We start from the raw sequence: 15,853 nt of genomic DNA, 5'->3' as shown, positions 1-15,853 counted from the left end.
CATCCCAAATCATAGGTTTCAGACACCACACACCTACGAAAGACCAAGAGAAATCCGGTTATGAAAAGTCAGAAAAGGAAATTACATGGCCCAAATCATAGGTTTCAGACATCACGCGCCTATGAAAGACTAAGAAATCTAACTCAGAAAGAAGCCCGAAATAGTAATTTACATATCCCAAATCGTAAGTTTCAGACAGCATTCACCAGAAATACTAAGAAACGAGCTCAGAAAATCCAGCTCGGAAAAGTCAAAAAATAGCAACCCACACATCCCAAATCATAGGTTTCAGACAACACATACCTATGAAAGACTAAGAAATCTAGCTTAGAAGAGCCCGAAATAGTAATTTACATATCTCAAATCCTAGGTTTCAGACAACACTCACCTAAGAACGGCTAAGCAACCTAGCTCAGAAAAGTCAAAAATAGCAAACTAGTCATCCCAAACTATAGTTTTCAGACAACAAACACATTTTAATATATAATAATTTAATCTGATAATTTTAATAACTAGCAAACCACACATCACAAATCATATGTTTCAGACAACAAACACCTATGAAAGACTAAGAAATCCCAATCAGAAAAGCCTGAAATAGTAATTTACATATCTCAAATCATAGGTTTCAGACATCATTCACCTATGAAAGACTAAGAAACCTTAGCTCAGAAAAGCCTGAAATAGCAGAAATTACTCATCCCAAACTAGAAGTTTCAGACAACAAACGCCTATGACAGACTAAGAATCATAGCTCTGAAAAGTTCAAATAGCAAACTACACATCCCAAATCATAAGTTTCAGACAACACACACCTATGAACGGCTAAGAAATCTAGCTCAGAAAAAGACAAAAATAGCAAACCACACATTCCAATCATAGGTTTCAGTCAACACACACCTATGAAAGGCTAATAAATCCAGCTCAGAAAAGTCAAAAATAGCAAACTACATATCCCAAATCATAGGTTTCAGACAACACACACCTAAGAAAGACTAAGAAAACAAGCTCAGAAAAGACCAAAATAGCAAACTACTCATCCCAAACTATAGGTTTCAGACAATATTCACCGACGAAATACTAGAAAACCTTAGCTCAGAAAAGCCTGAAATAGCAAACTACACATCCCAAATCATAATTTTCTGACACCACATACCTATGAAAGGCTAAGAAACCTAGCTCAGAAAAGTCGAAAATAGCAAACTACACATCCCAAATCATAGGTTTCAGACACCACACACCTATGAAAGACTAAGAAATCCAACTCTGAAAAGCCCAAAATAGTAATTTACATATCCCAAATCATAAGTTTCAGACAGCATTCACCTACGAAATACTAAGAAACCTTAGCTCAGAAAAGTCTGAAATAGCCAACTACTCATCCCAAACTCGAAGTTTCAGACAACAAACACCTATGAGTGACTAAGAATCCTAGCTCTGAAAAGTCCAAAAAGCAAACTATACCTCCCAAATCATAATTTTCTGAAAGCACACACATATGAAAGGCTAAGAAATCTAGCTCAGAAAAGTCAAAAATAGCAAATGAACCATCACAAATCATAGGTTTCAGTCAACACACACCTATGAATGGCTAAGAAATTCTGCTCAGAAAAGTCGAAAAATAGCAAGCCACACATCCCAAATCATAGGTTTCAGACACCACACACCTACGAAAGACTAAGAAATCCGGTTATGAAAAAGTCAGAAATAGCAAATTACATATCCCAAATCATAGGTTTCAGACAACACTTATCTCAAAAATTTGTAGGGTACGGGTTTGGGGAAAAAGAGCGTGGGCGGGGGGGCAAGTTTAACTCTCTTGACTCTTAAAAAGTGAACTAGAACTTTCAATTTCCAATCAAATGAGCCCTCTATGAAGTGTATACGAGTATCCCTTTCATAAGAACTATACATGTCCTTAGGGCAGAACTTAGAATGTCTTCCCCCGTGCCCTGGGCGGTTCTATTGACGCCGGATTTTTTCTTACCCGACCTTTGAACTATTTTTAACAAGATGTCTATCTCAAAATTTTCATCAGATTGGTTGAGGGATTGCTGCCGTCGGATCTCTTTTGACTATTAAAAAGAGAGCTCGAACTTTCACTATCCAATCAAATGAGCCCTCTCTGAAGTTTATACAAGCATCCCTTTCATACGAACAATGTATGCCCCAGGACATAACTTACAACGCCTGCCCCCGGGCCCTGGGGGGTTGTGACGACACCTGAGTTTTTGTTATCTGCCTTTTGAGAAGTTTTTAACTTAATGCCTATCTCAAAATTTATATTGGATACATTTGGGGAAAAGGGGCGTGGGGGAGAGGCTAGTTCACCTCCAGTATCTTTTGACTCCAAAAAACTTAACTAGAACTTTCAGTTTCCAATCAAATGAGCCATCTCTGTATTTTTGACGAGCATCCCTTCAACAAGAACCATATATTCCCCAAGGGCATAACAACACCTGTCCTCGAGCCCTGGGGGGCTGTGTTGACACCTGAGTTTTATGGTCTTTGAACTATTAAAAAAAAAGCTATCTCATAGTTCTTATCGGATGGGTTTGAGGAAAAAAGGGCGTGGAGAGGGGGGGGGCTAGGTGCCCTCCAATCTCTTTTGACTCTCAAAAGTGAACTAGAACTTTCAATTTACAATAAAATGATCCCTCTTTGAAGTTAATACGAGTATCCCTTCCATAAGACCCATATATTCCCCCAGGGCATAACTTACAACGCCTGCCCTGGTGGGTTGTGTCAACACCGGATTTTTTTTTATATAATCTTTGAACTATTTTTAATAAAATAGCTATATTAAAAATTTTATTGGATGCAATTGGAAAAAAAGGGTTTAGGGGGGGGGGGGCAGCTGGTTAACTACCATTATATTTTGAAGCTTAAAAAGTGAACTATAACTTTCAATTTCCCAACAAATGAGCCCTCTCTGAAGGTTATACGAGCATTCTTCCATAAGAACCTTACATGCCCCCAGGGCATAACTTATAACCCTTATCCCTGAATACTGTGGGGGGATTATCCTGCTCAAACATATAATTTCCAGAACTTTCAACTACGTTGAACAAAATGGCTATACAAAAATTTTGATTGGATGTGTCTGGGGAAATGGTGGGTGTGGAAGGGGTGTCAGTTGCATTAGAATCACTTTCGAATTTTAAAAACGGAACTAGCCATTTAAATTTCTAATCGAATGAGCCCTTTCTGAAGTTTCTACGACAATGTTGTCTATACAAAACCTTATACGCCCCCTGGGCATAACTTTCAACCCTTGCCCTGAGGGCTGTGGGGGAGTTGTCATCCTCAAAGACCTAATTTCCAGAACTTAAAACTACGTCTAATAAAATGGCTGTCTCAAAATTTTGATTGGATGTGTTTGGGGAAAAGGTGTGCGTCAGAGGGGGGGGGGGGGTTAGTTGCCCTTAAATCACTTTTGACTATTAAAAAGGGCACTAGCCCTTTGAATTTCCAATCGAATGAGCCTTTTTTGAAGTTTCTACGACACCGCCTTGTATAAAAACCTTACATACCCCAGGGTATAACTTAAAACCTTTGCCTTGAGGGTTTTGGGGGAGTGTCCTCCTCAAAACATATTTTCTATCTGAAAATCAACTACGCTGAATAAAATGGCTATCTAAAAATTTAGATTGGATGTGTTTGGGAGAATGATAGGCGTGGGGGGGGGCTATTTACCCTCCAATCACTTTTGACTATTAAAAAGGGCACTAGCCCTTTGAGTTATGCCCCCAGGGAATAACTTAAAACCCTTGCCCTAAGGGTTGTGGGGGAGTTTCCTCCTCAAAACATATTTTCTATCTGAAAATCAACTACGCTGAACAAAATGCCTATCTCAAACTTTTGATTGGATGTATTTGGGGGACTGAAGGGCGTGGGGGGGATAGTTGCCCTCCAATCACTTTAGACTATTAAAAAGAGCACTTGAATCTCGATTTCCAGTCGAATGAGCCCCCTTTGAAGTTTCTACAACGACCCCTTCCATATGAAGTGCCTCTGAGAAAAAAAAATAAAAATAAATCAGAGGCAACGCTGTAGCGTTGCCTATAGTAAAGGCCATACGGCTCCAATGTTTTATTATTTTGTTTTATTATTCCAACTATTTATTATTTTTTTCCCCAGAGGCTCTTCATATGGAATGGGTCGTCGTAGAAGCTTCAAAATGGGCTCATTCGATTGGAAATCGAGAGTTCTAGTGCCCCCCCCCCCCACGCCCATCATTCCCACAAACACATTCAATCAATATTTTGAGATAGCTTTTTTTGTTCAGCGTAGTTGATTTCCAGATAGAAAATATATTTTTGAGGAGGATACTCCCTCACAACCCTCAGGGCAAGGGTTTAAGGTTTTTATAGAAGGCGTTGTCGTAGAAACTTCAAAACAGGCTCATTCGATTAGAAATTAAAGAGCTAGTGCCCTTTTTAATAGTCGAAAGTGATTGGAGTGTAACTAGCCTCCCTCCCCCCACGCCCATCATTTCCCCAAACACATCTAATCAAAATTTTCAGATAACCATGTTGTTCAGTGTAGTTAATTTCCAGATAGAAAATATATTTTGAAGAGGACAATCCCCCACAACCCTCAGGGCAAGGTTTTAAGTTGTGCCCTTGGGGCATATAAGGTTTTTATAGAAGGCGTTGTCGTAGAAACTTCAAAAAAGGCTCATTCGTTTGGAAATTCAAAGGGATAGTGCCCTTTTTAATAGTCAAAAGTGACTGTAGGGCAACTAGCCCCCCCTCCTACGCCCATCATTCCCCCAAACACATCCAATCAAAATTTTGAGATAGCCATTTTGTTCAGCGTAGTTGATTTTCAGATAGAAAACATGTTTTTGAGGAGGACAATCCCCCACAACCCTCAGGCCAAGGGTTTTAAGTTATGCCCTGGGGGCATATAAGGTTTTTATAGAAGGCGTTGTAATAGAAACTTCAAAAAAGGCTTATTCGTTTGGAAATTCAAAGGGATAGTTCCCTTTTTAATAGTCAAAAGTGACTGTAGGGCAACTAGCCCCCCCCCCCCCTACGCCCATCATTCCCCCAAACACATCCCATAAAAATTTTCAGATAGCCATTTTTGTTCAGCGTAGTTGATTTCCAGATTGAAAATATATTTTTGAGGAGGACACTCCCCCACAACCCTCAAGGCAAGGGTTTTAAGTTATGTCCTGGTGGCATATAAGGTTTTTATAAAGGTGTTGTCGTAGAAACTTCAAAACAGGCTCATTCGATTGGAAATTAAAGTGCTAGTGCCCTTTTTAATAGTCGAAAGTGATTGGAGGGCAACTAGACCCCCCCCCACGCCCATCATTTCCCCAAACACATCCAATCAAAATTCTGAGATAGGCATTTTGTTCAGCGTAGTTGATTTCAAAATAGAAAGTATGTTTTTGAGGAGGACAATCCCCACACAACCCTCAGGGCAAGGGTTTTAAGTTATGTCCTGGGGGCATATAAGGTTTTTATAGAACGCGGTGTCGTAGAAACTTCAAAAAAGGCTCATTCGATTGGAAATTCCGAGGGCTAGTGCCCTTTGTAATAGTCGAAAGTGATTTGAGGGCAACTAACCCCCCTTTCACGCCCACCTTTTTCCCCAAAGACATCCAATCAAAATTTTAAGACAGCCATTTTATTAAACGTAGTTTTAAGTTCTGGAAATTAGGTCTTTGAGGGTTACAACTCCTCCAAAGCCCTCAGGGCCATGGTTGTAGTATAAGGATTCTCCAAATCCTTTATATTATTTCTTATGGAAAGGTCGCTCGTATAAACTTTAGAGAGGGCTCATTTGATTGAAAATTGAAAGTTCTTGTTCAGTTTTTAAGAGTCAAAAGAGATTGAAGGGCAACTAGCCCCTCTCCCTCCTCCACGCCCTAAATGTATGAGATAAAAATTTTTAGTTAGTCATTATGTTAAAATAGTTCAAAGTTCTGATAACAAAAAACTCCGGTGTCGACACAGACCACCAGGGCCCAGGGATGGGTTTTGTAAGATATGCTCTGTTGCACAACCTATTATGGGGGGTTTATAACTTATAGAAAAGGGTTTTGTATGGGAAGAACGCATTGGAAATCTATTATAAAGATTCAATTATAAGGTTAAAATACATACTCTGTGATAGATCCAAAATTGCTTTGGCACACAAATTCCTATTAAGGTCAATTCCAAACAGTCGTAATTTCTTTGTGTCAGCAAGTGAAATGGTCTAAACCCCCTTATTGGAGCTATTTTTTCAATCCATTCATTGTTGTCAATCGCTTTACACAAGTTATGCAAGCTGTCTATTGTTCATATATAATGTTTTTATCAAAGAGGTAATCGTATAGACTTTGAAAAACGCCTCATTCGATTTAAATTGAAATTTCTAGATCGGTTTTTTAAATTCAATAATAATAGGACATTAAGTACCCCCCCCCCCCCCATGCCATAAAAACTTGAAACTTTTTGCAATCAAAAACTAAAAAAAATTAATTAAAAAACTTTCTGAGAAATAAGTTTTTCAAAGAATAGTAAAGGTCATTTTAAACTTATGCTCAGCACATACGAATACCTGTTAAAGTTACAACTCAAAACAACCAAAAATTACAATTAAAGAATAAATGAAACCCAAAACGAACAGAAATTAAATAAACAATCATAGCAAAAAACATACAACGAGTAATAATATAAATGAATAAATAGATCTTAAAGCGAGTAACGCTTAGATTGAATATGAAAATCAATCTTAAAACGAACGAAAACAAATATTTTGCTATTAAAGTATAAATGAAACTTAAAACGAACAGAAATTAAATAAACAATCAATGCGAAGTAACATACAATATATATTAATGTAAATGAATAAATAAATCTTAAAACGAGTGAAAATTAAATTGAATATGCAAATCAAGTTTGAATCGAATTAAAATAACTAAAAACAAGAGTTTGGGTATCGTCTCACTGCAGAAGCCTAAAACCTACTGCGTCATTGGCGCTTTACTGAAAACGAATTATAATACAAATGTTTTCTTTTGTACTTAATATTGAAAATAAATGTTAAAATTACAGTAAAATTTTGAACTGATGAGCTTTTAGCAATTAATATCATTATGCATCAAATATTCAGTTTAATTTATTAGTTCTTTTAAAGATTCGTCAAGACAAATATAGTTTCACTACAAGCAAAATTTGGATACTGCCCCCTTCTTTAACTGTAAAAACCTAAAGCATTCTGCGTCATTGGTGCTTCACAGAAAACGAATTACTCGTATATTAAAAATTTATTATTTTCCAGTTCTTACAGCATTGAAAATGAAAAAAAAAATTACAGTGAAAAAAATCATGACCTGATGGATCTCTCAACAATTAATATCATTATATGTCTAATATTCAATTTGATTTTGTTTATACTTTCCAAGACTGTTCAAGACTCATATAGTTTTGCCATTTTTTTTAACTCTGCCATTATTTGTAACTAATCGTGTTAGTTTGTTATGAAAACATTCTGTGGCTTCTAAGCATTTCTATTTGAGCGGAAAACTGCACCTCAAACTTTGTGGAACATGCATTTTCTTGCATGAAACACCAAAATATAATAAAATGTCAAGTTTCGGAGTGTTCCACCACTCGCAAGTAAGTGCCATTGGTATTTTTGAATCCGCATGGTCAATTTAGGGGGTGGAGGGTAGGCTAATTCTTGTAGCAGCCCCATTCCGTCGTGGTATGGTTCACATTTTCAACACCTGGCGTCCGGACTATCATATAATCTACCAAGCATACAACTACCCCAAATCAGTATTAATAAATAAATGAAACCCAAAACGAACAAAATTAAAATAAAAATTAGAGTGAAACTCAAAACGAGCATAAATTAATGTGAGTAGGGTTCAAAACCCCCTATGCTTTCTAAAAGCCAGAATATAATTTGTACTTTACTGAAAAAGAATTCAAATTAGCTTACTGAAAAAAAATGTGCATTGTAAATATAATATACATATACTGACAATTATTATTTAAAAATGTGGGTAATTATCGACGTCATAATATCACTCAAGTGAAAATATTTCTTATAATCGTTTCCAACAAAGCGCCAGTGCCGAAGTAAGGTTTTATGCTTCTATAGTAATGTGATACCCAAGTTTGTGTGTGTGTTTAAATTTAGTCACTTCAAACTTGATTTACATATTCAATCTAAGTTTCGCTCGTTTTAAAATTCATTAATTCATTTGCGTTAATATATATTCTATGTTTGTTCACATTGATTGTTTATTCAATTTCTGTTCGTTTTAAGTTTCATTTATACTTTAATAGCAAAATATTTTTTTTTTCGTTTTAAGCTTGATTTTCACATTCAATCTAAGCATTACTCGCTTTAAGATCTATTTATTCATTTATATTATTACTTGTTGTATGTTTTTTGCTATGATTGTTAATTTAATTTCTGTTCGTTTTGGGTTTCATTTACTCTTTAATAGTAATTTCTGGTCGTTTTGAGTTTGAATTTTAACAGGTATTTGTATCTACTGAGCTTAAGTTTAAAATAGCATTTACTTTTCTTTGAAAAACTTATTTTTCGGAAAGTTTTTTTTAATTAATAAATAATAAAACATTGGAGCCGTATGGCCTCTACTATAGGCAACGCTATATTGTTGCCTCTGATAAAAGATGTTTTGGATGGAGTAGGATTATCCTATATTTGGAATGAGGGGCTAGGACCCTCAGATTAGGATGAGCCGTTCTTGGCTATGATTAGAGAAAGAATAAAAGACCAGGATGTCCAAATGTGGACCCGGGAAGTTAAAACATCTGAGACATTGAAGTTTTATTCCCAAGTAAAAGAGATATTTGGATTTGAATATTTTTTAAACTAGGATTACAGGGGGAGACATTAAGGACTAGGTTTCAGATCCGAGCGAATTGCCTGCCACTAAAAAATAGAAAAAGAGTATTTGAAAGAAAAAGGATGGCCCCAGATGCAGATGCGGATTGTTGTTGCCCCAGATGTAACCTAGGTATTGATGATGTGGCCCATATTCTCGCCGAGTGTCAGCAACTTTCTCTATTAAGTGGAAAAGTATTTTGAGGGTGGTAACTTGGAGTTCCCGGGGATCCTGAAAAGACGACTGTAAATAGGACAATCAGGCAGTTATGTAAATATGTAAATGAAGCGTTGACATCAATGAGTGTATCTTGATATTAGTGTTATTTTTCTTGTGGAGTGTATTTAAGAATACTGTGCTGTATGGCCTTTTTTTTGAATTATAATAAATTATTATTATTATTTTTTTTTTCAACCATTGAAAAAAAAAAAAAAAACGAACGAAAAAGGAAGAACAGAAATTTCGGGAAAGATTTCCGCTAATCCGTCCTCAGTGTCCGTCCTCTTTAATAAAGGAAAAAAGATATGTATGAAAGAAGAAAACTAACCGTTTGAAGAAAACTGCACCTAACAAGTCAAGTAACTAAAAAAAACAAACAACTGTAAGATCATTCAAAGATTTGATTCGCAAATAATTCTTTCCCTAGCGACTATCAGCCTGTCTGCCGATTTTATTTGTGTGAGAGGGGCTAACTGACCTTGTTTTGAAATTAACGATACAAATTTCCTACATTTGACCAAAGACGACCAAAAATAAAGTCGAACAATAAATTCATACATAAAACAAAATAATCTCACTATTAACCCGCAAATTAAGCTCAAAACAAACAGAAAGCACAATAAATAAGTCAAACTTAAAACGAACAGAAATTACAACCAACAGGAGTAGAGCTAACGCCCTCTATGTTATCTAAAGAAAAAAGACAGCATGCACTTTCATGAAAACAGTTTTTTTCTTTTTTGAGTGGTGTGTTTTTACTTGTCAAAATATTAACAAAACAAGAAAGAAAATCACCATAGTAACCGATATTGCTGAAAAGAACTATTAAAAGTAGATTGACCGTTTAATATATATGACATTCTTGTCTTTAGAACAGACAGGAGGAGTTAGGCCTGCTACTATTTGGGATAATCTCTTTTCATTTGAGTTTGACTTGATCACTTATTGTAATTACTGTTGCTTTTAGTTTAACTTCATAATTTTTTGTAATTTCTGTTTGTTTCAGTTTTCATTTATTAATTCATTGTATTGTGATTTTATGTTCATTTTACGCTTGATTTATTATTTGACTTTATTTCTGCTCGGCTTTTGTTTAACGTAGCTCTTAACTGCTCTCTGAAAAAACTTCTTTTGTGGAGAAAGTTTCTTTTAAATTAATTTCTGTTCGTTTTTAACTGCCAAAGTTTTTTTTATTGATTGATAAAAGACAAAAAAATTAATGTTGTTTTTCAGTTTTATCCCTAAGAATTAAGATTTGGGCTAAATTATATTTTATATAATGTGCGTCAGACCTAATCCTGTTTGTGGTAATTTCTGTTCGTTTTATTTTATGCTTATGTATTATGCTTTCTGTTTGTTTTAGGATTCATTTACGGGTTAATAGTGAGATTATTTTGTTTTATGCTTTAATTTATTGTTCGACTTTATTTTTGCTCGTGTTTGGTTTAATATTTATATTTTGGCCTAAATTCCGAAACAAATTTAATAATTTGTTGTCCTAATTGCCCCCTTACCTGCTATCTCATACAAAATTCCTGGCAAAAAAAAGAAATCAGAAAAACCTGCTATATCCTCTTCCCTTGCCATTTCCTCATTCTTCTGAATAAATGAATCCAGCCCTGTATCTTCAACTAAAAACTTAAATTTTTCGTTTTATCACTATAAACTTTAAACCCTCCCTACGCACAAACTCCTAATCTATCTTCCCTTTAACCATAAATGTGTATTCTATTTTCAAAAATATAAATTTAAATCTAACTCAATTCTAATAGGCATGCGATCTGAACCAGCCAGCCCCATTACCTCAAAACCCAGAAAACAAAAAAGAAGTGCCAGATTAAATACCCCATAATTTATAACACCATAATCTATAACCCCATAATCTATAACACTTGGTAACTTACCCGAAAAACAAGTAAAATCTCTCATTCCTGTATCCTTCCCCCCCGTATCGCATTTCAGGCAATGTTTTTTTTCAATTTTTGATTCTTTAATTATTTAGTTTCTTACTGATATTTATTTGTGTTAAATTAGTCATTATGTGCAAGAACGCTTTTGCAAAAGTGCTTATTTCTTGACAAAAATTAGCTAGAACCAGTAATTCTATAGAATTCGGTCTCAAAACTGTGATAGAATGTACAAATAATTTTTGATTTTGGACGACCAAACTGGCAAAACTAGAGGTTTCAATATCATGAAAATTTTTTATTTACACAGGATGTAAATATTTAAATCTGGTCCAAAAGCAAATAATTTGACTATCTGACAAGAAATACATGATGATTTGAGACATCATCAGCTTTTTACAAATACGAGCCTTATCAACACACAATCGATCAATTTTGTTTATTTATGAATGAAACTTTTCTGGCCAGTTGACTTTATAGATATGAGGTCTAGGATTGTGTTCTAAGGCTACCAATATACAAACTTACCCAAGTTTCGCATGACCTTTAAATAGGCTTAAAGAAGTTTTCAAAAGGCTTTAAGTTCATTACATTTGAGTTTGGAACTAGAATAAATAATGCAAACAAAAAAAAAATTTTCTAATAAAAGTAAATCACGAAGCTGAAACTTAGAACGAATATAACTTACTGCTTCACAGCCTATGCAGCATATATCTATAAAACTAGCTCTAACAAACCGATTCCTGATATTTACCTATATTTGTAGGATTCTAAGAAACTAGTATTTTACGAAAAACATACAACAAGTAATATTATAAATGAATAAATAGATCTTAAAGCGAACAATGCTTAGATTGAATATGAATATCAAGCTTAAAATGAAAAAAAATATCTTCCTATTGAAGTATAAATTAAAACGAACAGAAATTAAATAAACAATCAATGCAAACAAACATACAATAGATATTAATGTAAATTAATAAATAAATCTTAAAACGAGTGAAACTTAAATTGAATACGCAAATCAAGCTTGAAACGAGCAAAAATCACCACAAACAAGAGTTTGGGTATGACCTCCTTCTCTCACTGTGAAAGTCTAAAACCTTCTGCGTCATCGGCGCTTTACTGAAAACCAATTTTATGACAAATATTTTCTTTTGTACTTAATATTGAAAATAAATATTAAAATTATAGTGAAATTTTGAACTGATGAGCTTTCAGTAATTAATATCATTATTCATCAAATATTCAATTTAATTTTTTAGCTCTTTTTAAAGTTGTTAAAGACGAATATAGTTTCCCTACAAGCAAGTGTTTGGATACTGCCTCCTTTACTAACTGTAAATAAAAACCAAAAGCCTTCTGTGTCATTAGCGCTTAACTAAAAACGGATTATATTACAAATATTTTCTTTTCCAGTTCTTACAGTATTGAAAATAAAAATGCAATTACAGTGAAATAAATCCTTGAACTGATGGATCTTTCAATAGTTAATATCATTATTCATGAAATATTCAATTTGATGTTGTTTATACTTTCCAAGACTGTTCAAGACGCATATAGTTTTCAGTAAAGCCCCAATGACGCAGTAGGTTTTCCACAGGTTTATCTAGGTGGTCCACAAAGAAAAGAAACCATTATTAAGCAATGTCTTTTTTTCGTATTTGAACATAAAAAAAGAAAAAAAATAAGGAAGCTTATCATAGATTAAAAATTTTAAATTTACGTTTAATTTTATAAAGCTTTATTGCGACTGAAAAAGGCTGAAAAAAATTGACATGAGATTTTGTGGGCACATTCAACGATTTCTGCTGCTATATACTTTTGAATTAGCATACATCTATGTAAGGATGCATTTAACGATTTCTACTGATGTACAATCTTGAATCATTATAAATCTATGACTGGATGCATTTCCTTTTGCCTTTCTATTTTGGCGATAAAGTTTCATTCTGTTTCAATTTTCAATCCCATCTCCAGTATTAGTTTTGTTCCTATGAGACCTATACCTTCCTGATTTTCTGCGGCCCGGCATAAGCTCCTTGAGAAAAATAGTAGCTATGGCCAGGTCGTCAGCAAAATCAGCATTTGAGATGACACGATCTCCAAACTTGAGTCCAAAGTTGAGATGTGAAGTCGTGTTTGTAATAACGTAGTCTACGATGACATTGAAGAGCTCTGGGACCACTGCACATCCTTGACGCACCACTGTCGTGATTCGGAAGAATGGGCTGCGCCAGCCATTGACTTGAACACAGCTCTCTGTGTCATGGTGTTAAGGTTTGGAGAGTCTGCAGCATTTCTCGGGGAGGCCAGTAGATGCTAAAATCTTCCAAAGTGCCTCTCGGTCCACTGAGTCGAACGCAGCACGGAAGTCAACGAAGGCAAAAAAAGCCTTCTGGTGGAACTCCGTGGCTTTTTCTATTATGTGTCTAATCGTGAAAACCTGCTTGATGGTGGAACGGTCCGACAAAAAATCAGCTTGTTCAGATCGCCGAATCCCATGAACCATATTTCGACAACGATCCAGCAGGACTATTGAGAAAGTTATTCCTGGGACGGGGGGGGGGGTCATGGCCACCTGCCCCCTCTTTCAAGGTCCATAGGGATATACATGCAAATAAAAATCATCATGAAAACCACGAAAAATGATGAACTTGTACTTCATTAATTGTCTTTCAGGCCCCCCCCCCCCATAAATATTTGGAGGAGTCTTTTCAAGCAGGCTTATCATTCCTGAAGCATAATTTTGGAAATAGGAACTTAAATCTCCCAAAAGTGGTGCGGTTTTGACGAAAATCATTCATTGAAATTCAAAATGTATGGGACCCCTAAAACCACTAATGACAAAAGATGAAATTTCTTACTTTTTCAGAGAAGGATGGTGAAGCATATGACCATTCATAGTCCGTAGTCCTAGATAATTGAAAGAGGGTATATTCAGATAAAAATTTAAAGATCTAGTCCGCTTTTCAAGTAAAAATGGGATCATGCCAGAAAAAATTGGAACATTCCAGCATATTTGGCGTGTAAAACAGTAATTTTGGCCCCAACAGGAAAAAATGCAATTGAGCAAAAATCTTAAGAGCTATTGAATTTTTTTTTTATATATTTTTCAAAATACCCAGAGAATGACAGAACTTGTTGATGATTAAATCATTGTTGGCGTTGTTACTTGCATTTAAAAAGTTGTTCTTATTTTTATTTAATAGTGAAAGAAGCGGTAACTTGGACACTGAAAGCTCAGTGAGCAATTAATCAATAGTTGAAAGACAGTAAACAGTAAAATTGTATATGTTATTAAAGAACCCTTTGTTCATTAAAACATTAAAATTGAGAGTGTTTTCTTTTTCTCAGGAAAATTTTTCAAATAAAACGTAATGTTTAATTTGTTGTAGCGTATGCGGGCAGTTACAACCTCAAGAAGCGAAACAAGGAGAAAATAAAGAAACTGTTCAATAAATATTAACCTGATTATGACTCTCGAAACAATTCGCTGACGATGTAAAGATAATTCACTAGAAAAAATTCCAACACGCTTTGTTTTTAAAATTCACGTTGCGTTAAATAACGCGCACTGTTAGTTTTAAAGAAACTTCTTAAGATTGCTTGTAGGAGGGAAAAGTTTTCTGCAGGCGAGGCTCCCAATCCTTTGATAAGGGAAAGGATTATGAAAGGATCGGGAAAAGTTACACATCATTACAAATATTGATGCAGCAGTGTCTGAGGAATTATTAGAAAATAAAAATAAACGAAAATTACCATTTAATAGAAGCTTCAGCAGCAGGAACAGATTGCGAGGTCTTAATGACCTTAGTTAAACTCTGTAACAAGTACTCAAATGTATTTCTCATCTCGTAATTCTTTTTATCATCAAATTAATAGTTTACCAATGGGAGCACCTCTGTCCGGATTACTGGCGAATATTTATGGGGATGTGGAGCATATTGAAAATTGGGCGTTGGGTTCGTACTTCTTGAAACATATTTTTTGGGGACATTACATGGATGACGTAATTTCACTTTGGAATGACGGGGAAAATGAACTTAGGGGTGCTTTAGATCACCTTAAATTTACAGATTACTTTAGAAATTGAAAGTGCAAATAAAATCACATTCCTAAATGTGCTAATTATTTTTAGCTTAGATAAACTCAATTTTGACTATTTACAGAAAATCAACACAAAACAATAGATATTTACATTTTAAATCAAACCACCCCCCACAGCTCAGATGAAATACAAATTAAACTGATTTTTAGGCAATCTAAGAAAATTGACATTTCCTGTGCCAAGAAAATCGAGGCTGCATAAAATCTGATTAAACCAGTTTAAACGATTAACAGCTTCGAAATAATAATCTGGAATTTGAGGTTTGGAACGAACCAAAATAGTTTTTATCTTAGAAAGTCTTTTTTTGAGAAAAGAAGTATTAGAAAGTCGAGGCAATTTTGATTGGTCAATGACTTTTCCGTAGCCGATTTTGATTGGAGAAAAAAGTATGCAATATTTAGTCAAGGAATTTGGGTTGCTTTAGTTGTTTTATCAAGAGAACCTGTGTTAAAGCTGGTGTAGATTTTGATGTTAAGAAGTTTATGTTATTTTAGAGACAAAAAAAAAGCACAGAAAAACAACTAAAACTGATAACGGACCTCCGGTGGCAATGTACTTAACTTTAATTTAGATAGGGTTTCGCATTCCAGAACCCAAACCCATTGCTTTCGAAGGGCTGCATTGGTGACATTTTAAAGAGTTGGGCACCCAGTCCTAGGACTAAATCGGTCATAGGCTACGATAGGCCCTGGGGACCATAAGCATAAGATAGTATTGCGGGTACAAGCAAAAGATAACCCATCCGAA

General features: G+C 34.9%; 1 protein-coding gene across 1 annotated transcript in view; it reads right to left on the bottom strand.

Annotated features, from left to right (window-relative positions):
• LOC148942070 (sodium-dependent nutrient amino acid transporter 1-like) overlaps positions 1 to 13,507 on the bottom strand; it is a 91,842-nt gene extending 78,335 nt beyond the window's left edge. The window contains exon 1 of the mRNA XM_089103226.1: positions 13,337 to 13,507. Within this exon, the coding sequence (XP_088959352.1) occupies positions 13,337 to 13,507 (171 nt within the window). The remainder of the gene's footprint in view (positions 1 to 13,336) is intronic.
• Positions 13,508 to 15,853: the final 2,346 nt, after the last annotated feature.

This window comes from Artemia sp. Qi Xiang Cuo, chromosome 17, assembly GCF_049724085.1.
Source record: "Artemia sp. Qi Xiang Cuo chromosome 17, ASM4972408v1, whole genome shotgun sequence".
NCBI lineage: Eukaryota > Metazoa > Arthropoda > Branchiopoda > Anostraca > Artemiidae > Artemia > Artemia sp. Qi Xiang Cuo.
This window is presented reverse-complemented; position numbering and strand designations above follow the sequence as displayed.